Below are 27,204 nucleotides of genomic sequence, written 5' to 3'. Positions count from 1 at the left end.
AGGCTCGGCCTGTGGGCATGGACAGATGTACAACAGCATGCAGTAAAACACAGGTACAGAGACATGCAGAGCTGAATATGGCACTGGGGTTTTTTATAATTGTTTAGCAATTCATCTGAAGTTATTTTAACCTTGACAACAGATGAACTCTAACATGTACCATGATCAGTCACTGAAAAGCTGCACTGAAAAGCAAGTTTTGTAACTGTTGTCTTACAGGCTGGGTTCTAGGCAAGCATGAAACCAAGTCTGAGCAAGATGATTAAATTGTTTGCATGACTACAGGCTGTAGCTGTAACTATTCAAAACATTTAATTGAGAATATTTTAGCCAAGGGAGAATGGTAACCCTGGGGAACTGCATTTTATACCAGGGCTTTGCCTCTCCGTGGGAAATTGGGGCTCAGTGTCAGCATTCAGACCCTCTTCAGGCATAGGCACACCAAGAAAGAGGAATATTCGTATCTTACTTCTGGTTCTGAAGTGAACTTGGACCTTGTGCTGGAGCTTTGCTAATGGTTGAATTTCACCCATCAAATCAAGAGAAAGTTAGAAATAACTTTTAGAAAGTTATAATGGCTGTGTCTGCAGGGTGTTGAAATTGTATCTCAGGAAGAGTGAGCATCCTTAGATCTTCCCCAAGTAAATGACAACACACGACCCCCAGTGTCAGGGAGGCTCCCCTTCTCAGCAGTGCTTTCAGGAGAGATCATTCAGGACACCATTCCAGCTCCTGGGAGCTTTGCTAAAATTAAAGGGAGTGTTTTGGCTGGCAATCCCTCTCCCAGTGAAAGCGCTTCAAACAGCCAACATGGAAAGCAATATGCCTGTGACTGCATCAAATCCCTGATCCTGAGGAATGAGTTGGGAAGTTCTCGAGCCCCACGGGTTTGGGGTAGCACCACTGACCTCCAGCCTTGGTTTGTCCGGAGCACACTGTGCAGGAACATCCCAAACAGCCTTTGGCTCTGCAAACACCTGCCCTGCATTGGTTACCAGCAGTCATGGAGGAGCAGAAAGAAACTAGGTGCAGGTGACACATTATTCCAGTAGAAGTGAAAATTGTTTTCCACATTACAACTGGGTAACAGTAAAATCTGATTAACACATGGATCATGTATCTGAAAAACGTGTCTAACCTCAATTAGGCAAAGCTTCCAGATTCCCCCTTTCTTGGAAATACTGGGAGTAACAATGTGCTGTATTCAGCAGCTGAAATCTGCTCCTTTAAACCTTTGAATTTAAACAAAGTCTCCTAACAATGAATAGTCCAGTCACCCAAATTTCTAGTGTCAAGCACAATGGTGAGCAGCTCTCAGGTGGAGTAAAACTGACTTTCCCTCCTAGGAGCATTTCACTGGGCAGAGCCTGTGGGATCAGACCCTAGGACAGGAACACGGGTTACCCAGCATATAACAAGTGGAATGAAAGACAATGGGCACTATAGGCCAGCAAACACACTAATTATATTAATAAAATGAAAGCTTAAATTTTGAAGCTAATCCTGGGCTATCATTTATAAAAGTTAACAGGGCATATTTAATTTAGGAATTGGCTAACACTTCTCTTTCCACCACTGAAACCTCATAAATGAAATATACTGGATCCCTGCCCAGTGCGGAAATAAAAGTTATGAATAATGTTTCTATCTCAATCATTGTCAGTGCTTTAATATTCCTAATTACTTTAAAAAGCTAAATATTCAATATAGGAAAAACCTTCTTTTTCTTTTATCTCCACTTGCAAGATTAGAGCAATTTAATAAGAGTCACTGGGTAGTTTTAGTCCACCAGACCATTCTGTACTTTGACATCTTATCCTTTCCTGGCCATTTTTACACAGAATGAAGTGCTTTCTACTCTGTGAGTGCATATGTGTATAAATATGTAATCTGTATCTGTATGTCCTTATTGTCATAGTCTTTTTTTATTATTATTATTTTTAACTTCTGTTAGTGCTCATGTACTATACAAATACTCAGTAGAAGGATAAACTAAATCTAGTACTATGAATAATAAAAACATTACATGAGTTCCTGAGAATCTGTACAATATCTTACAATTGATGGTATTATTATTTTTTAAAATATTTTTAAAGATATATATTCAATATATCATGATGCCCAGTTTTCCCCTTGTCTGCATTCCAGGTAATCCCAAATGTTGCTTCAAACCCCATAGTATGGCCTTTGTTTCCATCCTTGGAATCATATAATCCCAGAATGGTTTGGGTTGGAGGGACCTCACTGATCATCTCATCCCAACCCCAGCCATGGGCAGGGATGCCACCCCCACACCAGGTTGCTCAGGGCTCTGTCCAACCTGGCCTCAGTCACTCCCAGGGCTGGAGCATCCACACCCCCTCTGGACTAAAGTCCTTCCTCCCTGCTCCTTTCCTATTCCCTTTTCTGCTGGAATCGTGGCAACATTCAGCAGAGGTGTAGACAAAACCTCAGGAACCCATCCAGGAATCTGCCCCACTGCCTTCAGCCTCTGATTGTGTTCACCCTCAGGCACATTTACCTCCCATTCCCTTCTAACTCCTCCCTCTATAGATCCCTCCTCTGTTACCTTCTTTTTCTTAAGATCCCAATCAATTTGGGAGAAAGGGAGGAAGCCAACACAAAACAAAACACCCATTCAGTTTCATTTCCCAGCATCTCTACCCATGCAGCTTTATTTACTTGCCTGATGCACAAATTGACTCCATTTATCAAGCTTATTCCTGTTTTGTCAATAATGTCTCAGGCCTGTGCTACGTCACACTTGGATGTTTGTGCTGCCTGTTCCATTCCAGCATGAACCAACCACTTCAACTCACCGTTCCCAATTAACAGAGTTTAACAAACACAGCCTTGCCAGCTGAAAGAATTGAAAGCCTCAAGTGTGGATTAATTTCCTAGCAAAAGGCGCAGAACTCCCAACTCCCATTTCCCTGACTTTGGCAGTATGGATTTAAGGAATGGATTGTAACTCAGAGGGGAGAATCTGGGCTGCCTGAAAAGTCCATGGCAAAACCCTGCCTGGCTTGAACAGGACAAGAATTCTATCTGGAGAGAGTGCTTTCCAAACAGCTCCAACACTCCACGGAGTATTTCACGAAGAATGGGCCGTATTAAAGATTTGAGAGAAAAAATTCTTTATGGAGCTCTGTTATCTGTACTGGTATCCTAATAGCAGGACGAAAAGCATTAACAGCATCCTCCACTGCATTTCACATTTCTTTGCAAAACACAACCAAAAAAGCCCAATGTCATTATCCTAGGAAAAGGTATTTTCATATATTCATAGAACCACAGAATGACTGGAGTTGAAGAGAACTTAAAGGTCATTTTGTTCCAGCCCAATATGAACCCTTACAAAATAACCAGCAGACAATCTTCATTCAAAGCATCCAAGTTCTAAGGCCACTGCTTTATAATACCTGGTTTTTAATAGCAACAAATCTTTTTATCATCTTTTTGGTATCTTTACTCACCACTTGAGCAATCAGTCCCTCCCCAGCCTGGTTCGCAGTGACACGTGTCAGGAGAGACACATCTTCCATGCACACACTCCTCTGTGCACAGTGCTGTTGAGAGGAAACAACACACAGCATTGTAAATATATTAAGTGGTTGCTAAACATGCCCTAAACAATGCCTTAGAGAGCAATATTTTGTTTAAAAATATTAAACAAAGCAAACACACAAAAAAATAATTACTCACAATATTTAATTATTGCTAAGTGACCAAAATAAAATATTGGTCGCTTGACAGCAATAAATTCATTTGTCACTTCAACCCTGTAATGAAAAACTCACACACCGGAAATTCCTTTGGTTAGCAGTTTTGCTTCCTAATAAAGTTTTTACCAAACCGACATTTATTATTATTGTATTACAGAGCAGCAGCTTCTTATATCGCACTCAAATTGCAACTGCTCATAAGACAAAATGGAGCTCAGTCTTGAAAGTATATTAAGATCCAAAATAGATTTCATTTAAAAAAACACCTCCAGGAAAATAAATAATTTTACTCCATGATGCAGTGAGTGCATTTTTGTATTTTCAAGGTCAGCCAGTGTTCCATAACTACCAGTTCTCTGTGTCACTGGTATAATATTGGAAGTTCGATAGCCTCAAGTTCAAACCAAGACAAACAGGTTGGCTGAGGAACAGCTAACGGTTTTTAGGATTCTCTTTTCCTGTGCTGTTTCAGTGTCTGACAGTTTCCAGTGTGTGCCCATCAAATACTAAAGAACATGGAGAGCACTGAATGACTGCTTTAAAGACCGAACTTTGTTGTTTACTACCTTGTTTCCATTTTACCACTGAGGACACTGCCAGAAACTCCTTGTGCCAGAGATTCAAATTGGATGGTTAAGCTGGAACACACCATTTCCATCTAGACCAACATGTATGAGTTATTAAAAATTTGAAGCAGTGGCAATGAGGTCACTGTATTAAATTGTATGTACATATCTAAAAAATACATTATTTAGATCATCTATAACCTCATATATAATCTATGGTCAAATATCCTGTGTTTTTATGTCAGATGGGAAATGTGTGTATTGAGTTTACTTAACCAAGAACTGCCTGAAGCTGGACTACAAAAGACTTATCCCAAGACAAAGATAATTCCTTCCTGTTTAAACCAAGGCTAGCAAAGCTGATTTGGGAACTAGCTTTGGGGTGCTGTAGTGAAAATGGAGCTGAACCACCCAATTCCTTTAAAATCAGCCAGCAAAGCTTCTGGAAATTTCCCTGATCTGCAAGTGGAATGAAAGCTGGAGCCCTTTCAGTTCCCAGCTGTACCAAAAGCTCTCCACCAACTGCCTTGTCGCTTTGAATGACTCCTGCTACACCTGATGTTCTGGTTGGACTCCCAGACTGGATCACACCTTGGACCCACACCCAGGCTGCCAACAAAGCTCATGGAAACATTTTGCTGCCTATTTTCTGGTTGGGTCATTGCAGACCAAACCCATGGAACTGTTCACAAAATATTTAAATCCAACATCAAAATGCAGGTGAACTTAGAATAATCCTGTGGGACAAACATTCCAGCTCTTTATCCAGCAGATCCCACATGACCAGTGATTTGAACGCTGCCTCGTTAAAAGGACTGCAAGATCTTTCTAAATTAATCATTTCCTTTCTACGTTTGCTGCATGTCAAAAATGCAATTTATTCTTATTCCATATCTTGTGTTTAGACAGTATTGCAGTGGGCATGAAATATTCATAGCTAATCTCTAGTCACTAATTGTCCTAATCTTTTGTGCATTTATTTTACTCGAGTTAGGCTTTCAGGAGACAGTGAAGCATCCTACTCTACAGCTGTGGGATGAAATTCAGGACAGGATATTAGATAAACAGGATATTCCAATAAAAATATACACACCTTCCTACAATCATTTGAAAATGGCTGGTTATCCAGAACAAGGAGAAGTTCATATATAGAACAGTCACAAATTTATAGGTTTTTATTCAAACTACAGTGAGCTAAAAGATATAGAATATGCTGGGATAGGGATCCCTTGGGAATTGTGTCCTGCACAGCTTTGGCTGAGAGTACATTTCTCATTGAAATTCATCCTAGTTTCATAAGAGATGTGGAAGTCAAAACTGAGATTTTGCTGTTGCCTGTATGGACATTTGCAATAATAAATCACTCTAACATGTAAAATGTGTAGCATTTTTTACCCTTTTAACTCGGATATGTTCTCACCTCAAGGCAAACATTGTGAGTAAGAAGGTTCATGGGGGACTGGTTCTTTACTCTTCCAAATAACAGAACTCCTGCACATTACTGCTCTAAATTTATTTCATTTCCACTGAAAATTATCACACCTCTACTATGTTAACATAAATATGAAATAATAGTAACTCATTAAGCAATGAAGTTTCCTTGATCACTTGTCCAGCTGCAGTCCTATGGGAAGAGTGCAACATGAGACTTAGCAGCAAGACTCAAGAGACAACTCCTCATTCTAAAGCACTCAGACACATGAAAAATAATAAAAAATATATGATAAAGAACTGTATCCTTGTTTTCAGGTGTTCTGAAGTCCCACATCGCTGAAGATGACAATGTTTAATGAGCAATTAAAGATTCAAGTAAGGTGAAGATGCTTCTTGGAACCGTGGGCTGTCTCATCTCTGGCTGATTAATTACTAAACAAGTAGTTGTGAGCTCAGAGCTCACTAGTGACTAATTCCAAATGTGGGGGTCACAGAAAACCCTCTTTTTTAAACAGAGAAGCTTTGACAGAAGTAATTTTATTTAAACTGGCAAACAATCAGACTTCTGCACTGATGGATTCAAATCAGGCTTATAAAGGTCATATTAGGGTACAGCTCTAAAGTTTTACCATAGCAAATAAAATTTGGAATTTTTCCTATAAAAGGGAAGTCTTGCCTTGCTCAAGTCTTTAGAGTTTAAATTAATTTTTCATTCTATTAACATTCAACATAATAGGATACAATGGTCCCCAAGGCATTCTTCATAATACACTTTGTACAGTGGTTTGCAAATGATCCTACTAGTTAATGGAACTATAAAAATTACTTGCACATAAAGGTCAAGAAAAATAAAGATAAGTATATACTTTCTGACACTGTCCTGTTCAACACTCAGCTAAAGGCCCCTGGAGTAAAGAAAACTTGTCCTAATGCAAGGAATATAATTCCTCCCAGAATAATAGCCCAAGCACTTCAACCTTTGGAATTCCAGACTTTTTATGTCTGCATTTTCCCTCGACCACTTCACTTGAGCAATCCAGCACCTCATTGATCAGTGTGTTATTAGCATTCTTGGCATGAGTTTGACATCAGTTTGTAGTTTGATTCAGCCTGGTAATAAAATGACCTACATCAAAGCCCTGCCAAAATGCCATCTTTGTCGCAATGTGTTTAGCATGAGTTATTTGCCCACATTCAAGGTTACACAGCAACTGCTCCTTATCATGCAATAAAGGCAACAAAGGGTTCTGTAACAATCCATTTGATGCTTATCACTTACTTTATAATTACAGACTGGGCTTTTTTTAACATATAAGGTCAATCCTCAGGGAAATAGACCTAAAGATTAAACTCTTTTCACACCTGAAACGGCTGCACTGAGGAATGGATGTTAGAGAAATGGATTCCTCTAACACTAGTGCTTATTTTTAATTGTTGCCCAGAATTTGAATTCAGATATGATAAATGGTTTGTCTGTGTCTCCTCTCCACAAAGGTGTGAAGTGCCCAGAATATTGCAATGAGAAGAGCTCAGTGGAGCAGACTGCAGAATATTTCCACTGCAGAGTTCCTTCAGCTAAGGGGCACCACAGGGAGTTCATCCCAGATAAAAGCACGGATGGAGAATTGCTCTGTCTTCTTTGATGCTGCATTCCTCTGTATGGACCCAAATTATGATATTGCAGGGTTTAACTTTCTTGTTACACCCTCTGTGACACCCTGTTCATCACATCATCCACCCACTGACTGCTGGCACCCACTGAGCTCCACAATCAGCCTCCTTCCCAGAGGCTGAGGTACATTTAGGGAAGAGTTTCATCCTAGAGGAACAAGTACAGAGTGAAAACTTAAAAAATTTTCCTTGCCCAAAAATATAACCTGTACATTTATTTCACAAAAGACAGAGTCACAAACAACCTAATTTCTGCTTGCACTGGAGTGTGGTAACATTTGTGGTGGTCCTTAGAACCTGTGGGAGTTCACAGCTACCGACCCAGCAACTTCCATCTGCCATTGTCCCACTTTGCCATGCCAGACAAGCAAAATCCCTCCAAACCAAAGAGCAGGGTAATTACAAAGTGTGAAGGACCCAGAGCAGAACAGAACTCAGGCTCCATGAGCTGTGCTCGCTCATGGCAGCGCGTGCTGCAGAAGAGCCATGCCGGAGCGTTCCGTACACACCGGAGTTTCCTGGGCTCTGTGGGATTCCTGCCCAGGATCATAGAGCAGCCAGGAGGTGACAGAAAACATAAATAACTGGAGATACATTATGATAATGGAAAACATTACTAAATGGAGATGTGGATGCTGCTATGAGACACAATGAGAAATTCAGGCACTCGCCTGGAACTGCACAGAATGAACTGGTTTATTTGGACTGCACACGTGGCACAAGGTCATTGCCTCAAGATATCTTCTTTTCTCTGTCTTACCTCTGCCAGGTTTTCTTCACTATACACTGATCTTGCCCAGACTCTGACCAATTTCATTTATTTTCTGTGAACCAATGGGAAACCTGCATTTTTTCTTTTATGTTGCTGGTATTTTAAGGTCAGATTATTTAACCAGTTCTCCCCCATGCTTGATAGTTGTTGGCCTAAATAAAGTAGAAATTTAATGGAAAAAGTGATGTTTTTCCTTCACTATTTAATATGTGTCCCTGAAATAATTTGGGCCATTTTAGCCCATTCCTCCATTCCCTCATGCCACTTTTAGGGTAAAGAGTGATTTTGTTAGGTGAAATAGCTGTTCTCCTATGTCCAGTGGTTTCAGACAATGCAGAGAGGTCAAAGTAGATGGAAAAAGATTCTTGCTCCTTATCCATTAGGAATCTGTTCACTCAGGGCCTCTCTGGTGCTTCCATCTTAATGTACTGGCCTGGGTCCAGCTTGTGCTGAGTCTACAGTATCAGCTTCATTAGATAAGCTTGTAGTCAGCTTTTGGCTGTGCTCAGGAAAGGGAGGTTGGATAGCACAAGAAAGATGACTACAGCTAATGCATCCAGGTAGGTTTTCCTCATTCTTAGATTATTGCTTATTTGTGGAATGGATGATTTCCTCCCTAAATCATTGACTTTCCATCAGGAATCAAGCTGATTTGATGGTTTCCTGGATAATTGCTTCAATGAAGTGGGATAATAGCTCTTTGCATTGCTTAATGTCTATTTCTGTGGTCATCACTCAGGATACATCCATTAATTTATCACCTTGGAAAGCACTTTCATGCAAGGTTTAACAACTTCCAAAGATGAAGAGATCTCAAAGCCTGCTCAGGCTTTGAGGAATTTATTGTTTCAGTGCATAGCAACCCCTCTTTTTCATCTTCCCATGAAAGTACCAGTGAAAACACAAACCCAAAGAGATCAATGTGAGCAAAGGAAAGATGAGACCGATGCAGAGCAGATAACATCAGTGGGTCACAAGATCAGCTCCTTTTCCTGTAGCTGCAATTCCAGCACTTCTTTTGCAGGTCTGGAATTAGACACTCTGCATCAATGCAATCAGAAGAGAATCAATGGTCTTTTTGTTGTCAGGGACATGGGGATCTCTGACCATTGCCTCAGTGAGGTATTGATCTGTTCCGGGTTGTGTTATCCTCAGTCTTGACACCCGGCCAAAGCTCAGGGATTAGGCCAGACATGACTTGTGGATGTCTGAAGTAAAAGAACTGTGGAGATCCATTTTGAGGATTTTGTCTTTTCCCAAGAGCAGAATTTGACATGTGTCGGTATTGTCACTGACCATAGATCAGTAAATCCCTGTATCCATTTGATGGGACATGAGGATTTGTTAATAAGCATAAACTCCATGGCAGTTTTTTACCCTTCCTATGAGTAGGTAAATAACAGCCTGGGGTTCTGGTCACTATCAAGGTGAACACAGAGTCTTCCACATTTTTGAGTGTCTCAGGCTTGTGACATGGACTAGTTTAAGGGTCCTGGAATAACTCCATACAGATCTCAATATTTCAGACTCCAAGGGCCCTTCAGTAGGAATGCTCACGGTTTACTGTCACTGGAGGAGCTGGCACTGATGAGAACCTCCTTCAGTCCATGCTGCAATCTGTTGCTTTAGGCCTTACTCTAGGGAGTGAATAGGGAAGTAAACTGTGGCAGGGGAAGGGCAGGGTAGGGAAGAGACTGTGGCTTGTTCTGTGTGCCCTGAGACTGGTGGGGCACAGTTTGGAACCCCAGTCTGGTTGGTTCTGAGGAGCAGCCATCCCTGAGACAGGAATGGCATCACATCACTGACCATAAAATAGTGACAGTGACAGAGAAGTTTAGAGCCTGCAAAAGGAGAGGTCGGGGGAATCACACATTTAACAGAGTCTTTGTGGCATTTTGATGCCCCATTGGTTTCATCTGCTCTGGTGGAGAGAGGGAATGGGAGATAGCACTCACCATTTAGTACTGTCTGAGCGAGAGCTGCAGAGCAGCCTCCTCGTAGCAGCAAATGTCAGAGAGCACGACTGGGGTCAGGAAGCTGAACTCTGTTGTACCTTTGGCTGTGTTAATAAAAAAGCGTAGGAGTTGAAGGCACAAAAAGGGATGGTGGAAAGGCACTAAGAGACTCTGAGCACTCAAGTTCATCTGCCTTGCCAAGTGGACAGGTTACAGGGGTGGGTAAGAGCAGCACTGATCCCATAGCCTGGAGATAAAGTCACAGCTCAGCCCCAGCCAATGGAATGGGCACAAAGGTGGGAGGGGGTTCAGTGTACGAAGGAGGCAAATCCTGCAAGAAAGACAATGCCTGATGCAAACAGCTCCTGACTAACTCACACCTCAGACCAAGGTCAGACATATCCACACAGGGACTCCTGCTCAGCCCCAGGCTCCAGAGGAATCAGGACACACCAGAACCTGGGCTTGACCTTGGGGCAAAGAGAGAAATTCCTCCTTCTGCTGAAATCTTGACCCTCTAAGGTGAGTTACATTCCCAAATCCCTTATAACTTTGTTGGGGGCTAGGATTTTTCCTTTTGTACCTTTCTTTCATCTGTTGCTAAGGGACAATAATGACCAATATTTAAGGCAGATTAAAGAAATGGCCAAGGTAGGAAAAGGGTGCAGCTGGTACTCTCTTACCTGTGGGGTTTTCACTTCTGTCAGAGCGATGGGAAGACAGGCTGCAGTCATTATGGGGAGAATTCATCACCACTGTGAGGCCCCGTCTCCTGCTGTCTGCTCCTGCAGCGAGTGAAGCTCTGCTTATGGGAGCAGCTGTTGAACTGGAACCTTATTAACACCCTACCTCACTCAAAAAAGGACCCTCACCATCTTAGGTGCCTCAGGGGAAACTCCTTTCTGCCTCCAGAGGAGCCTCTCCCGGCCTTGTTCAGGAGCTCGGCTGCCACTGCCCAGCCCCGCCATTTCTCTGCCACTGCTCCGGGTTTTTTGGATTTTACACTGCCTGCCAGACACCCTGCAGTCCCTGCTACAGCTGCAGAGTTTCTGATACATTTCCTCTGCTACTCTGGGGTGTGCTCACCCCTGCCCTCCCAGCGCCACTCCGACGCCATCCACCTCGCCCGCCATGGCCGCGTGAGGGAGAAGCGCGGCCGAGCCCGCGCCACAGCGCCCCCTGCAGGCTCGGCAGAACCACCTCAATGCCCTGCCGGGCCGGGGGCCAGCAGCTCCCCCTGTGGCTGTGCCCGGAACTGCAGCAAAGGGGAAGCGCCTGCGGCCGAGAGAGGCTGGGCAGGATTTGTGCTCTCTCGCTGCTGTTTGTTTGCCTTGGCACACACACTCATAGAGAACTCATTCCTTTGCCCGTCTCTTCACCCTGTGATTTCAGAGTTATAATGATTCAGAGGGAAAGGGGTCATGTTCTCTGCTCCAAGGGAGGTTCCCGCCTTGCTTGGCAGACCCCGGTCTTTCAAACCAAGACAGTTTGAAGGCTCAGTCTTTCTCATTGCCTTCACACAAAGTGAATTGGAGCCCAGAAAGAACTCATCAGGGAGCAGCTAAATATTGATGATTGTTGATCCTTTGAGGCCTGCAACCAATTTTATGCATTTTCTGTCATTGCTTCAAGTAGAAATAATCATTGTATTCTGCCATGTTGAGAGGAAAGAGTTACACTGAGATCAATTCTGCTGATCAATGTTCTAATACAATATTATTCTGGGGGATAGTTTCAGCATTTAACATTTTCTGGTAAATGATTTCCCATTGCCTCACTCAGGGTTCAAAACAATCATTAGCACTAGTTCAAACTCTTAATGAGGTTAAGGGAGATCCTGAATCAGCAGAGCAGAATCTGTGACCCTGGAAAGCTTTTCGTCTCCTGTGCCCTCTGCTCCTTCCATTTTGGTAAATTGACCAACTCTTCCCAGCAATTTGTAGGAAATACATTTTCTCTTGTTAATTTTCCACTGGAACTTGATTCATCCAACCAACAAACTTAACTTGTCTGCAAATTGTGCTCTGTGGCACCTTCAGAAAGAGCAGCACTATCTTTTTCTAAGCAATGCAGAAATATTAACATTTACTCTTGGCATAGTCCTTCATTCTCTCTGTACACAGCCGAGGAGACCTCACTCCAAAACCTAATGCAGTCCAAGTAGGCTTTGCCTGCAGAAAGCTCCAGGTTTTTTGAGGACAGAAGTGCCAAAACCAGTAAAAGCTTTCCCCAGTAATTCCATTCTTAACTTCAGGGGATTTCTTTGTTGTTGCCTGAGGAAATTAAATTCTTGACAGGTTGAGAATAGAGGAGAAGCTTGTACATAAGATCCCTGGTCCTTCTGGCAGCTTTCCTGCCAATCTCTGGAGCAGCAGCCAAACCTCCCAGAAGAAGAGAAAGCATAACCTGGCCTATTAAATCACCTGTGAGAGCAGGTGGCACCAAACCAGACCCAGCACAGAGGCAGGAATGTCCATTCTTCACTCCTGGGTGACTTTGCCTGCAGTCTGAGCTCTCCTGGGAGTTGTGCTGGAATGGAAAATAGCTGCCTGGTGTGAAGCACACAGAGCTGCAAATTCACTAAAAGTGCTAAATCACAAACATTTCCATCACAGAAAGACTGGAGGAAGTTGCAGTGCCCTGCAGGTGAGGAAGGTGAGAAGTAAATGCAGATGGACAGGTGAGAGGTGTGGCAGAACTGGGTGAAACTCAACTGCTGGGGGATATTTCCAGCCTCACCATAGAAACTCCACCAGTACAGTACCACTGCTGTGCTTCATGCCACAGCCACCCCTGCCTTTCTCCTGTGAATGTAGCAATCCAAGAGACCAGGAATTTACAGGTTCTAACACTGGCTGAGGAGCTGTTTGATTTAAACAGTGAGACAGGAAACACATGGGAAAATGTCAAAGAAAATGAGCCATTATCAGAAAAAACCCTCACACATTTATAATTGGAAACATTTATAACTGGAAATCACCTCAAAATCACAGCACTTGCATATTTTGCTATAGGTTACCCACTCAGGGCATTGAGTGAATTTCTTTGTGTACAAATTCCATCAGCCTGTGATATATTTATTTTTAAATCTGGTAGCCTTGCTACATGTCCATAGTTCTCTGATTACTGACTTGACCTGAATTGTGGGTCTCATGCCAAGAAAATTCTATTTTCTGACAGCAAATGACACAGCTCCACTGCTGATTGATTTCCATAGGTACAGAGTGTGTGCTGTGTGTTAGAGCGAGGATTGAGACATCAAAAATGTTGTTCCTAAAAGATCAAAAGTAGATCGATGAAGACATCTGGGCTGCGTGACACTTCTGGCTGTCTTTGCTAGGCAATGCAACACTTAATAAAACCAAATTACACAGATGTTCCTAAAAAACTTTCAGTCCTATAGCAAATTGAATAAACTCTCGATGTTTCAAACAAAATCTTTCTTCATTCTTATTCCAAAAGTTTTCAAGGGAATCTAACAACAATCCTTTCTTTGTTTCTCACCAAAACAGGATGAATATGGACAAATTTCTAAAGGCAAACCTGTCCTTGAGGCCAGACACAGGCCCCAAAGGGCCAACACATTTCAGATTTCATTTCAAACCAAGGCCCACAATGCAAGTGAAGGTGACCCTGCTGAAACCAAGGACAGACTGTGCTCTGTTTGAAGATCATGCTCGTGTATGAGCTACACTAACATTCCTGGGGATGGAATATTTAAATGCAGATTCCTTTCATTTTTCTCACATTTCAAAAGGAATCACAGCAGTGTGTTTCACAGCAGCTTTCTGAAAAGAGCTGCAAAAAAGACAACACAGGAAACTATTTTGTAATGATAGGGGCTGATCCTCACCTCAAGCCACTTGTTCAAACTTCCTGTCACCTACTCCAGATTGCAGAATTTCAGCTGATTTAGGATCAAGCCAAATTTCTGGATGTTGAATGTCCAGAGAAACTTTCTATTAATGACACACAGTAAAATTCCAGTTCCTGGGATTCACACTATGTCCTGGAGATAGAAGATGGGAGCAGAAACAAAAGCTTTTCCCTACATTATCTGAAAGTATTGAAGAGGGCTACTGTTTATAATGAGGTACATATGGCACAGCATTGGCAGTTCTGATGAAAATATAATTTTAGATGTTTTTAGTAATGCTTTTAAAAGGAATTCTATTTAAACTGGACATTTGTTAAAATATGACACCTGTGAGTGCAGGTGTGGTGGCATCAGATCCAAGATCTGCACCAGAGAGCTGCTTCAGCAGAGCTCTTGTGCACAGCACTGCTGTTCCTGAAAAGGTTCCATTTCTTCACCAGTCTCCCTATAATGTGTTTCATAGACATTATTTTATTTTTAATCAGAACAAAGATTTCTTTATTTGACTCAATTTACATATTTACAGTGTAAGCTTTGTGAAGCAAGGCCATCTTCTAGTTTTGAACATGGATTTCTGGACATCACAGTAATAAAAGTAAATCATAGCATTCAGAAAGAAAAAATCTTGATAAAAAGAAGGAAAGGTTTGAGGTTAGATAGATTGATTAAATAGGTCCTTTTGACTTACAGCATCAGAGAAAGTGAGGTTTCCAAAAGTGAATACCTATGTTAGAAAAACTGAGCTCAAGATAAACTATTCAAAAACATTTTGTGATCAAATCTGCAATGGACTGAAGTTGCAAGAAAAAATCTCCCTTGGGAGCTTTAAAACCCCTCTATGAAAATGGAAAGTAACTGCAGCACCACACAATGTGAAGGGGAATGCTGTAATCCTGACACAGAGAGGAAAAGGGAATGTCTGTAGACTCAGTTCCAAGCACATCAGGATCTAAAGGATGGCTCCATGGCTGCTCAGAAGAGCTCTGTCCCTGATTAGCTTTGTGACATCTGATTAATCCCCTCCACTGTACTAAGAGTTAACAGATGCTTTTCCAGCCAACATCATCTTCTTTCCCTTAGAACAACTGGGGAACCAGAAATGAAAGCTGATTTGCAAACTGACACTATTGCAAGCATAAAATTTCCATAGTGTGCCCTTTGGGCACCTTCAGTTCACTCCTATTACCTATTTGCCTTCCCACACTCTTTTGTTTCCCTTGTCCCATGAAAAATTTCCCTTCAGTATCAGCAACTTCAAGTGCCAGAGGGCAGGGCTGGATGGGATATTGGGAAGGAATTGCTCCCTGGGAGGATGGGCAGGCCCTGGCACAGGGTGCCCAGAGCAGCTGTGGCTGCCTCTGGATCCCTGGCAGTGTCCCAGGCCAGGCTGGACACTGGGGCTGGGAGCACCTGGGACAGTGGAAGGTGTCTCTGCCATGGCAGGGCTGGAATGGGAGGGGGTTTAAGGTCCCTTCCAACCCAAAGCATTCCAGGATTCCATGAACTGACTCTGCAAACCATTTGTTACTGTGGCGTGTTAACACCACTCAGAAATGGTGCACAGCCACAATTCTCACCCAAGGTGATGGAAATTGGAACACTCACCATGTTTGATATCCATGCTCCTTCTGCAAAGTTGTAGGTTCAATAGGAAGAAATTACTTCTTTTCCAAAGTCTCAGAGTGATTTTCTGCACAATTTGGCTTCTTAATATTTTTACATTTTGGTCTAAATGATTTATGCTTCAGAGTTGTAAGTATTTTATATTTTAACATAAGTGATTGCTTTCTAAAAATTTTCAAGACTTCTTCCATAACAGAGCACTGTCAGTTTGCATTAAGCTCCAGAGTAACTGCTCTTTTTTTACAGTCTCCATCAGAAATGGATGCAGTTGCAGAAAATCCATGGAATAATATATCTTTATGCTACTGTGAAAGGTGGAATATGTGCCACAAAACCCAAAGGTAATTGGAACAAAGGGAATGACAACTTCCTTAAATTGCCACCCAGCAAACCCATTCCCAGGAATTCCCTGGCATTTGAGAAACCAACATCAACAAATACAAGTAGATTAATAAAATCATAGAAGCTCAGAGCTGAAAAGGACCACAAGGATCATTGAATTCCAGCTCCTGGCCCTACACAGGATCACGCCATGTGCCTGGAATGGGATTTCTTATATCAGACTCACGTGGTATTCCCTGTGTGAATGCCATTGGTATTGTTCAGAGGCACTGCTAAAAGGATGGAATAATTACAGCCAGGCTTTCCAAAAGTTCACAAAAAAGAAATGCACATTATGCACAGGAAGATGCTGAAAGCACTCTATACTCTGGGCCAAACTCCATCTGCCAAATGCTTCCACCTCTCATTCCTGTGCTGGAGGAGATGAGGAGTAGCTGAGCTGTAAGTAAGTGCACCCAGGTAGCCAAATGCCTCCTCCTGCTTGGCCAGGTTGCTGTATTTATGGCATCCATGGCTGTTGCTATAAAAGGCTGTGGGAGCAGAGGGAGGCAGGAGCAGGGCCCACAACACCTCAGCCAGCACAGACAACTGCCAGCACCAGCTCGTCCTTCCCAACTCTCTGAACAGAGACAAAACCACTTGAAAAGAGTGGCTCACTCCAGCTTCCAAAGTGCTCCCCTGCCACTACTGAAACCAAGAGGTGGAAAGACAAAGAAAAACCATAAGGAGATTTCCTGAGGATCATATTGATGAGTGTTTTATTATCTGCAGCATGGCTGGCTCTACTGGCCTGGCTGGGATGGGGTTAACTCCTCTCAGCTTGGATCATGCTGTGGTTTAGGTTGGTGACCAAGCCAATGCTGAACTGTGCTGGCACGGCACCAAGGCTTTCTCTGCTCCTCAGGATCATTCACATTTGTTTCATCTCAATCCACAAGTTTTCTTTCTTTGGTTCTTCTTTCCTCTTCTCCCATCCCATCTGACAAAGGGAATGGGAGTGGCTGCAGGGATCAGTGAGGGGGGAGGCACTGGGTTAACTCACACCCCTGCTGTGTTATCATGTGTCATCTTGTGTCATCATACATTCTCAGATGTCACTGTGTGCTATCCTGTGTTATTCACGTGTTCTCATGTGTTCTCATATGCTACCATGCGTTACCATTCTATGGCAGCACTTCAGCCATCCTGCAGTGCCAGTGATCAGTTGTATTTCTATTTTCAGTCTATAAGATGCCTAAAAAGGAGAAAGGGGCCACTGGCACTGACACCTGGCAGGAGGCTGCAGTAGCTCTTTCCTGTAGGCAAGAAGGAATCTGCCTGGTAGTGGTCCCCCACATCTGACTGGTGGCTTCCCAGACATGCAGAGTTCGTGTGGGAACTGCTCAGGGAAGGTCACAGCCAGAGGAATACAGAAAGGAAGCAGAAAGAGATGCTATCTCTGATTTTGTATGTACATCAGGAGCTCTTTCTAAAGGCCAACTCGATTTAGATAACTTCTTTTCTTCTCTCTACCCTTCCTTCCTTTTCTCCTGGGCTTTAAAACTTCTCCAGAGTACAAGAGAAATCTGTTAATGGGAGAAGGATGTAAAGGAGTGATCAAGAAAACAACTTGTGGGCTGGAACCACCTGACCTTCAAGGTCCTTTCCAAACCATTCTATGATTCCAATTTCAATTTTAAACCTTTTCCATTTCACACATTTGTCTTCTTTCTGACCCTATTGATTTCCATGAGTTAACCTGGCTCAGCACATGCCTGGACTACTCATGAACTGCAAAGCGCTTTGGAGGGGAAAATCTGGAATTTTGAGTCTTCCCAATTCCATAAGCAGCAAATGCTCTGTATGCCCACACCCTCATTCATCCCAGGGATGCACAGGAGCCTGGTTTTGTTCTGTGCAGGTATCCCCAGCATGGGAGGTTGGCTCACAAAGGCATTATGGAGCAGCCCTGGTGCCTCCAGGCCATGCAGGATCAGTGCAGACTGCCATGACCCACTGTGAGGTGCATCCCAGCAGGAGCAGGATTTGAAAGGGCATCCAGACACATCCTGGTGGAATTGTGCTGATTTAGAGCAGCTGGGGACCAGCCTGACTTTGCTAAAAGAGGGCAATTAATGGACTAAACTTTGCATGGCTCTTTCTTTGAACTCAACAATGAATCACACCTATGGTTTTTGTGCTTTTTTCTGATCCTGCTGAAGCTCCCAGCCATCCAGGCCATTAGCATGAGCACCATGAGGAGCTCTGGATCCAGTGCTTCTTTCTGTGTCTGCAGTCCCAGTGTGCTTTTATACTGATCCAACAGAGACTGCCTAAAGCAGCCAGAAAAGCTTTTTCTGCTACACTAGCAACAGTCTAAATCTTTTTCCAACCATAATGCCTGCATAATTTTTTCTCTGGTATTTATTAAGCCCCTTGAGACATTATACAGCTTCAGCATTCCCCCCTTTTTAACTTCATGCTATTTTCATTCCTTTATATGAGCATTTTGTTTCTCCTCCTTCTCCTGCACTGCTTCCAGAAGTCCTTCCCTTATTTCATTACTGCTCCCCACCAGCATCTTTGCAAATCCTTCAGCATCCAGAGGCTGAGAGCAAAGACAAAATGATGGATGGGAGATGAGAACTGACCTTTCCACCTTCCCACCCAGGGTGTCTCTCCAGTGCCTTCAGGCTAAACAGCCACCCACTGGCTTCATCTGTGTCACCAGCTGAACTGACCTGCTTCTAGGGCTGCTGTCCCTCTGCCCTCACACTCCTGTGTCCCAAGAGGTTCTGAATGAGCAAGCAAAGGCCCATTTCCTTTCAGTTCCCCTTCAAATGGGAACAAAGGATTCAAATAATTTTCTCTATGTTCTTCACTGGCAAAAGATGTATGGAGTCATCTCCAATGCATATAAAAGGAAAAATTTCAAAGTGTCTCCTACTGTCATTTCAATTCTATAATTAATAACTATATGCAGAAAGGCCTTCCACACCATTTTCTCGCTGTCACACATCCCAAATCAGACAGAGAAAAAGAATGTCCCCTGATAGGAAGTATCTATGTCCTGCTATAGCATTTCCCCTAATTTAGGCTGCATTATTGATGTACAGGACTCTGTACTTGAATAATGTAACAGTAAGGCTCTCACAGAAAGCACCAGCACTGGCTTTAATGTGTGCCTATAAAGATTAGAAAAATGTATTCTAAAAGTCCAGCAGCTTTCAAACAATATATTTTCAAGTTACAGGAATACTCACCACAAGGAATTTAAAATTGAGGTGTGAAGGGGGGCAACATTTCTTCTAAAATGCTAATGAGTTACTGCCTTATAAAGTGAAAAAAAATCAACAAATCTGATGTATGAACAAACATTATGAATATTCAGGAAGTTTAAGCCACTGATTCAACATTTTCTAGGAGTGGACAACTTTTGCACTGATCACACAAGCCATTCTTTTTCTTCTCATCATGAGCATACTCGACTGTGGTGTCGGTGTGCTGCTGGAACATATGTGTGGAGTTGCAGGGATTGTAATTCATCCAGATGGCAGGAAGCTCTGGAATTGTTACTCCTATGCTACAGATGTTTAACAATCCAACCATATGGCTCCAATAAGGCAGCCTTGTCAAAGAGTACAAAAACTGCACTAGACACAGAGCCCTGTAAATGGGAATGAAGTCCTGAGGTGGGAATGTTCATATGGCTGCACTATTAATGCACACATCATGCTAGGAAGCTGGCATGGCTATTGCAATTACAGAATTTATGAAACATTATTTAAACTCCTGAAAACAATCAGGCCTCATATTTGCATAATTTCCCCAAGTCAGCTATTAAAAGAACATTCCTAATTTGTTTTTGAAATTCATTAAAGGCATCAAACAAAGGTGAGTTGAAAAGCTGGGTAAATAAATATGTGTTAATACAATAATGTCCCCAGCCTCTGGCCTGAGGGAAATACCACTGTAGGTAAAAACTGAGATTCAACCAGTGAGACCAACAATTTCTCTAGAAAGGATTTGTCAAAGTCAGGGAGCCCTGCTGATGCTTGTGACAATTGTAATGTGGAAAGCTGAATATTGAGAAACAATCTGAGATCAATAATATCTTGGCCAAGAAAGGAAAGCACCATGAAATGGTCCATCTATAACTCTACTGAATTTTGGCAGGTTTGAAAGACAGATAAATGGCAGCAAATCAGATTGTTAAATCACTAATCCTGTCATTATTACATCCTGTCACAATGCATAGATTTAGACATTAGAAAAAGAGTGTAAGGTAGGAGAGTGAAGAAAACACTTAAAAGCTCAACTCAATCTGTGAAGAAAAGGTGAATTCCCAAATTTTGTTTCATGGTTGGTGCTTTTTTGCCCAAAAGTCAGCTGGCAGTGGCTGCTGCTCAGAGTCCCATCTGCCTTCCCTCTGATGTCAGGTCTCTGACCCTTTGTTCCCCACAAGAAGTGTCTCCTCTGTACAAATCTGTTGTGCAAGAATAAGATTAAAATGGACAGACTGAACAAAGCATTGGTCTCTCAGACAAAAATGCATCCATTTAGCACACAGGGCATCTTTCCACCTGACATATTCTTAAAGGGAACTATTCAATTACCATCTCCTCACAGGCTAAAGAGCACAAAAGAGCCATGTAATATTCTTTTTCTCTTTTTTTTTTTTTGAACAGCAAAGTATTCAGAGCTGCTTTATCTACCACAGATACTAATCTAGGCAATATAATTTTAAAACATCCTTACAAAAACCTTGAAGGGCAGTTGAACCCTGTGGTTGTTTAAAAAAAGATTTTCTGCAGTTTATGCATTTGCTCTGCCAAAAGCTTACCTTAGCATACAAAGTACAGTAAATCATAGCTGCTCTGATTTACTGCCCAGACTGTGCTGTTTGTTTTCAGGGACAGCTCAGGGAAAAGCTCTGTCAAGTGTAAGAACATTCAGAGAAGGGGAATCGTTTTGCAAAGCTCCCACAATGTAACAACATTTCTAAGATATCAGTGGAGGGGGAAAAAATGCAGATGTGCATTTGCAGCATTTTTCAGGGGGCATTTTTTGAATACCACTGCAACCCCAAAATATTTCAGGCCCTTTGGAGGCACAAAGACAATTTCATACCCCAAAACTGTTTAGCCTAAGCATTAATGGGCTGGCCAGTTGTATAATTTACCAGGCAATCAGGTAAATTATTGGACCTTGTGCCTGAATTCCACATTTTGTGGGGCAGCAGCACATACAGATGCCAAAAAGGCAAAGGAGACACCGGAGAAGTGGCAGAGCAAGAAGCTCTGGATCAACATGATTATTTAGAACTGAGGGTAGATTTTATTAGACTTAATATATTTAGTAAACCTCAACAGAAGGACAAAGATAAAACCATATATCTGACATCCTTTTGAAAGTTAGTAAATGAAAAGGGAGAAGATCAAAACAGTAGCTGAAAGCCTTCACTTCTGTTTTAAAATCCAAGAAACAGTCATTAATAAAGATTTAAACTCAGCCCTCTCTAGTCTAAACATGTCACTGTTAATTACAAAGCCATTTAACTTTTGCAAGAAATAAAGACTGCTATTAATGAAAGAAGAACCAATTAGCCTTTAATCTACACACTGTTTTTTAATCAAACTTTCTTTTGATCATCAGACTCACTGCAGGATGTATCCCTCCTCCCCATGTTGTCGTGGCTTCCATGATTGCTAATGGAATGGATTTTAAAGGGCTGGCTGAGCAGGGGGAGCCCTTTCTGCAGGGCTGGAGCTTCCCTCCTTTCCTGCCAGGGACAGCTCAGGAAAAGCTCAGAATTTGGTGTCCTGACCACTCTTGGAGCAGCTGCCTTTGGAGGAACAGCTCTGAATGTGTCTGGAGGAACGTGGGACACGACTACTGGACAACCTCATTAGGGAACAGCAAAAAACCACCAGTGTAAAGAGAAGTAAGAAATGGGATGGAAAAAGGCAAAAGCAGAGAAGTGCCTCCAGGAATGAAAATGGAATTCACTGCTGACTGCAAAGGATGATGAATGAGAGAATTTGTTTGTTGGCACAGGAACATATTGTGGAAAAACAAAACAAAAGAAATGGGATCGGGGCTTGATGTGTTACAAACCAAAGGGGTGACATGAAAAGGATCCCATTAGCAAAATATTGGGCCTCCAAACTGTTGCTTGAGGGCTCAGAGAATTTCAAGGAGGTTTTCTGTTTGCTTTTGGGGTTTTTTGCTGTGTGGCTACTTGTAGTAGCAAAATAATAAGTCCAAGCATCTGGAATCCATCATGATGGAGAACTTCTTCCCTGACATCATTTCCCCCTTGGCTGCTGTTGCTGCTGCAATCTCCAGGAAGGACAGAGAGCAGATGTCCCTGAGCACACACCAGGCTGATAATGAAATACAAGAACCTGACTCCTGCACATGTAAACAGCAGAGAGAGTGTAACTATTATCTGCTCTGTGTCAAACACGGGGCTCTTGGTCTGACCAGATACCTGCTGCCTGCTCTGCATTAGCAAAATTTCAGTGCTGTTCTTTCTCCACCACAGAAAGATAAAATTTGCCTGGCAGCAGCAAAACACTAAGTATTAATACTAACAAAAAAACCACCTCAAAACAAATGTTAATATCCTCAAAGAATCAGAAGGTCTGGAGAGATTTATTGTTGCGACAGTATGGCAATTAAAAAAAATTAAAGATAAAAAATCAATAGATTGCAGGGAGAAAAGTGATAATAAATATGCTCTGTGACAGACAGGATTCTGAGTCATGAAATTCAAGACTGTAATAAAAGTATCTGGAACAAATGCTGACATGGTATTGACACCTGAGATATTTGAAGGTAGGTACATACTTACTGTAGGAAGGGTTCCACCAAAGACAATAGGTTGCAATAAATGTTTCTCAGGACTTGACTAACAGCATTTTGCACTTCAAAAGATCAACTTATTACACTCTCTGTAAAATAATTCCAAAGCCTTATCTCAAAGGGCTGGTGATTTTTCACAGCCCAAACCCCTTGAATGTAACTGTTTGGAATAAAGGTCAATGAAAATGAGATCAGGGTCCATTCATGGTTTTCAGCTGCTCATGTATTACAATCTGAGTTACAGGAATTCAGATAAAAACATCACCAGAGCTAAAAAGAAATAGCTGTTAAGCACAGTGCCAAGAGATTTGAAATTAGCTAGATAATTGTATCATTTTCACATTTATTTCATGGCATTATAAACCTGTTAATAAAATTTGGATTCTGATGCTGATCAAGATCTCTTTGTGTTTTTCTGGTGTCATAATCTCACGACACAAGACTTAGACAAGAGGTCCCATCTCCACTCTCCTTTTGAGCACATGCAGAACACTCAGAAAGTTACGATACTGAAAACATGTGACACTAATGTACAGGGTATTTTTAATTAAATAAGCTCTTAGGAGTTGCTGAAAGATCCATTTTGATTTTTGTCCCTCCTCATATTGACCTAAAACATTCCAGAGCTCTGCATTTATTTATACAGTACAGCTGGGAGAAAGTTCTTCTGACATTTGAGAAGCTTTAAACAGTTAAATTGTTGATGGGAACCATTGTAAAAAAAATTGAGATTTTAACTCATTTAACTCTTGAAGTAAGGTAAGAGGCAAGAGGTAAGAGGCAGAACCTTTACACCGCTGCTTAAATTATGTGGTAGTTCATTCCTGAGTGCTCTCAGTTCCCCTCATTCCTTAACATCGGTGAATACGTGCATTAATTACTCCCCAAAGTAAGCTCTGATTCAAGAAGGCACTAAGGGACTTCATTAACTCCCTCCCCAATGACTTCAGCCAAATTTTCCCTACTTACTTGAGATGCACATATCCAAACCACCCTGAAATATTCCGTCCTCGCAATTCTGCCTGCTATCAGCGCCAGCTGAAAGCCCTGAAAATCAACCCTAACACAATAAAGGTTTAATTTCTCTCCAGCTGGCCAAAGCCCCTGTGAGGGTGCCAGGGCCCTGGGTACATACGTATGCAGTAGTCCCCACTCTCGTAGTAGCCGGGGCAGCACTGCGAGCGCCGCCGGTACATCGTGCGCAGCCCCCTGCGATAGGCGGTCTTGTAGCTGATCCTGCAGCACGAGACACAAACCATGGGACACTATTGAAAATCAATGCCTCCTGCTGCAATGATATTTGTGTTAAATTATAGTAAGGCTAGCATTCAATGATTATTTTTAAATGCATGAAAGCTTTTTGATAATAAACGCCACAATAAGGGAGCAATCGATACTTGTTTTGAAGCTTGAAATATGACTCGTGTTATGAGCATCGTGCTCGTGACACTCACTGGAGCTCTTCCTGGGGCAGCTGCTGTCTTAAAACATTTTCCCAGTCCTGCTGCAAGGGCAAGGAGTTTCTTCAAGAATAAATGATTTATTTTTGCACATCAGCAAGGTCAGATCTCATCAGTGGAAGGAACAGAGTCTTCAGCAGAGACCACTGTGTCAGCTGCTACACAAAACCTTACCACAGTGGCAACTGCTCTCCATACACAGCTTGAGAAGTTAACCCCAAGTGAATTGTTCCTGCTTGCTAACCCTCCCAAGGCACTCCTGCCTTGCAAAGTGTCATTATAGTCCCAGTTCAGTATTTGCAGCCTGTTTTCCCCAACACAATACTGTAGTCCACAGAAATGAAAAGGTGTTTAGCATTCTGAAGCATTCCTACATTTATTCATAGCATTAGCAAGGATACCACCATAGAAAGGTAATATTTAACTGCATATTTAACAGCAAACACTTCAAAACAGCTTTGCTAGTTTATGGAAATTACCTCAATTGAACAGAATCTATTGTCCCTCATGTTGGATAAACTGATCGAATTTACTCTGCTGCATTCCAATCTATACAATATTCCAGAAAGCTCTGCAGCTCTGTTCCCTTCCAAACACTGTAACACAGCAGCCAAAAAGCCAAGTGCCACAGTCCCACTGGGATGGTGCTGAACAACCAACTTGCAACTGAATTCATGAGACTTGAGATAAAAAAAGGATTCTAAAACTCCCTTGAAAGATTGTGAATATTAGTGGATATTTATTAGGATACTTCGGAAGCAGAATGAATAGAACAGAAATATCCTGCAGCCTGGGAAAAATTAACTCTTTGGTACAAGTTTTCATTCAGTCCTAGAAACAGACCCATCTTCATTTTACCTGATTTTCAGTGCAGATTTGGGTGTACTGATTCTAACACAGATTCATTCCTAATTACCAGTAACCCTCAAATGCCTGATTATTCACAATTTAGGAGGTGTATGGACTTCCTTTTACAAACCTGGACATGCACCAGTCACTTGGAAAAGAGAGTTGGTCAGAGAATGGACACTTCCAATCCCATGGCAGGGCCAGTGGAATGATACATTCTCCTGGATGGCCCCACAAGGGACTGACTATCACTTATCTCACTCAAACTTCAGGCAAAAATCTCTGTATTTCTACTCAATGCCCTGGAATTCCAAACACACATCTTTGTGTACACATCTATATTGGAGCAGCACAAACATTTTGGATAAACAAGAGGTGTGTGAGGAGATGAGAAGGCAGCAGGAAGCTCAGGTTTCTGAGGATGAGCTCTTACCTGTGCCTGGTGCACTTGAACCAGTTGAGGATGTCTGTGCATCGTGTGTAGTAGATCTGGTCAAAGGGGTGAGCGTAGGATTCCTGCACGGTCACGGCGTAGCTGAGGGTGGACAAGGAAAGAGGTGAGAGGCTGTGAAAAGCTGCAGTTCCCTGTATCTGCTGCTCATGGAACTCCAGTATGGAACATATTTACATCAAGAATCTTAGAAATTTGGGTATCAGCAAAGAGCAGAAAAGGGCTTCCTTCTGTTAGACCTTTTCTTGAAGTCCGGAAATGCTTGGCGTCATGACTGATATAGGCATAGAGATATCACTGTGAGCAATAAACCATTCTCTTTTAGGAACAAAACAAATATTACTAAAATTCATGGAAAAGTGAATGGATATGGGCAAAACCTGAGCAATTTGGTGAGAAATCACTGAGCTCCAACAATAGCAAGAACTGAGCAATCCTTCCAAAACACCACTTAGCCATGCAACAGGTTCTATGTTCATTATTGTTCGGGGTTCTCACCTGATACAAAAACCCAGGTCTCATGTTGGGGCCAGTGGTGGCAGAGCAGTGCCCCACAGCAGGTGTGTGCAGTGCTCAAGGGACTCCTCTCTGAGGTGCTGATCTGGACACAGGGCCCAGTTTATCAGACCTACAGCATCTTTGGAGAACAATACACAAATCACCCTAGGCAGGTCAAGACCCAGGAATTAGATCCTCTAGGTCACTCATTATATGGATTGTCTTAATTCTGCAGCTGATTTCTCTCTCATCAGCAGGACTGCAGATGTGATTAAGCCCTGGGAGATTGCACCAACAAGGCAATACCAAGATATTTGCTTGGAGGGGTTGAGTGGCTTGAAATCGAAGATTGGGCTGTTCCTGCCCGGCATGTCATGTCCCTTCTAGACAAGCCAAGCTTCCCCTGGATGCTGCTTTGCCCTCTGTCACTGTTTGCTGGATTTGACAACAATGTTTTTACTTCTGTTAATGCCAAAATATAAAATATTTACGTTGCTCATTATTAATGTAAGACAGTAACACTTGCAAATCTCAATTATTATTTTACGATCCCGTTTATTATCCAGCAATAGCCCTAACAATCTTTTCCCTTTGATTTATTAACATCTAACTAACAAAGTCATCTTGGTCAGTACAACCAATCAATTTTGGTATTTAATTTTTGTTTCTCCTTGATTGGGTCTCTAGGTTGCTGACTTTCTTCAGACAAAATCAATATTTTATTCCTGTGCTCTGAATGCACTTCCAGCACGCAGACTGCAAAATCCCTTTCCTGTACAGTTTTTGCTTTGCAATTGCATTATCTACAATGAGTTAATTCTCTAATTAAGGCCTCAAAACATAGTCATTAAAGACAATCCTATTTTTACCTTTGTTAAGGGGTGTATTTTGCTGAAGTGTACAGCAATTCAGATTTGTGTGGAATTGAGCTAGAGAGCAGGACTGGAAATGTGGCAAGTTAAACTGAGAAGCACAGGACCTTTAGCCTCTGCAAACAGCCCCTGTTGAGTGTGAACCCCATCAAAGGCTGTGGGTTTCTCTGCGCTCACAGGAACTGGCCTGCTCAGATCCCCTTTTAGGACCAGGACACTGGAACAAGAGAGAGAACAAGAAATTCCAGGGCCTTTCATGTTCA

At 42.2% G+C, this 27,204-nt stretch overlaps 2 protein-coding genes across 5 annotated transcripts in view; both read right to left on the bottom strand.

Moving 5' to 3' along the window:
- RPL4 (ribosomal protein L4) overlaps positions 1–27,204 on the bottom strand; it is a 342,845-nt gene that overhangs the window by 170,007 nt on the left and 145,634 nt on the right. The gene's annotated exons all lie outside the window — the stretch shown is intronic.
- MEGF11 (multiple EGF like domains 11) overlaps positions 1–27,204 on the bottom strand; it is a 254,555-nt gene that overhangs the window by 165,325 nt on the left and 62,026 nt on the right. For all 4 annotated transcript variants that reach the window (XR_007778325.1, XM_050978234.1, XM_030228390.2 and 1 more), the window contains 3 exons: positions 25,554–25,655; positions 23,947–24,047; positions 3,477–3,569 (listed from right to left, as the gene is read on the bottom strand). Coding sequence is in view for 3 of the 4 variants with exons in the window: in XM_050978234.1 (XP_050834191.1) it covers positions 3,477–3,569; positions 23,947–24,047; positions 25,554–25,655 (296 nt within the window). In the remaining variant the exon portion in view is untranslated. The remainder of the gene's footprint in view (positions 1–3,476; positions 3,570–23,946; positions 24,048–25,553; positions 25,656–27,204) is intronic.

The sequence above is a fragment of the Serinus canaria genome, chromosome 10 (genome assembly GCF_022539315.1).
Source record: "Serinus canaria isolate serCan28SL12 chromosome 10, serCan2020, whole genome shotgun sequence".
Classification (NCBI taxonomy): domain Eukaryota; kingdom Metazoa; phylum Chordata; class Aves; order Passeriformes; family Fringillidae; genus Serinus; species Serinus canaria.
Note: the sequence above shows the minus strand (reverse complement) of the source record. Positions and strands in the feature narration are given on the sequence as shown.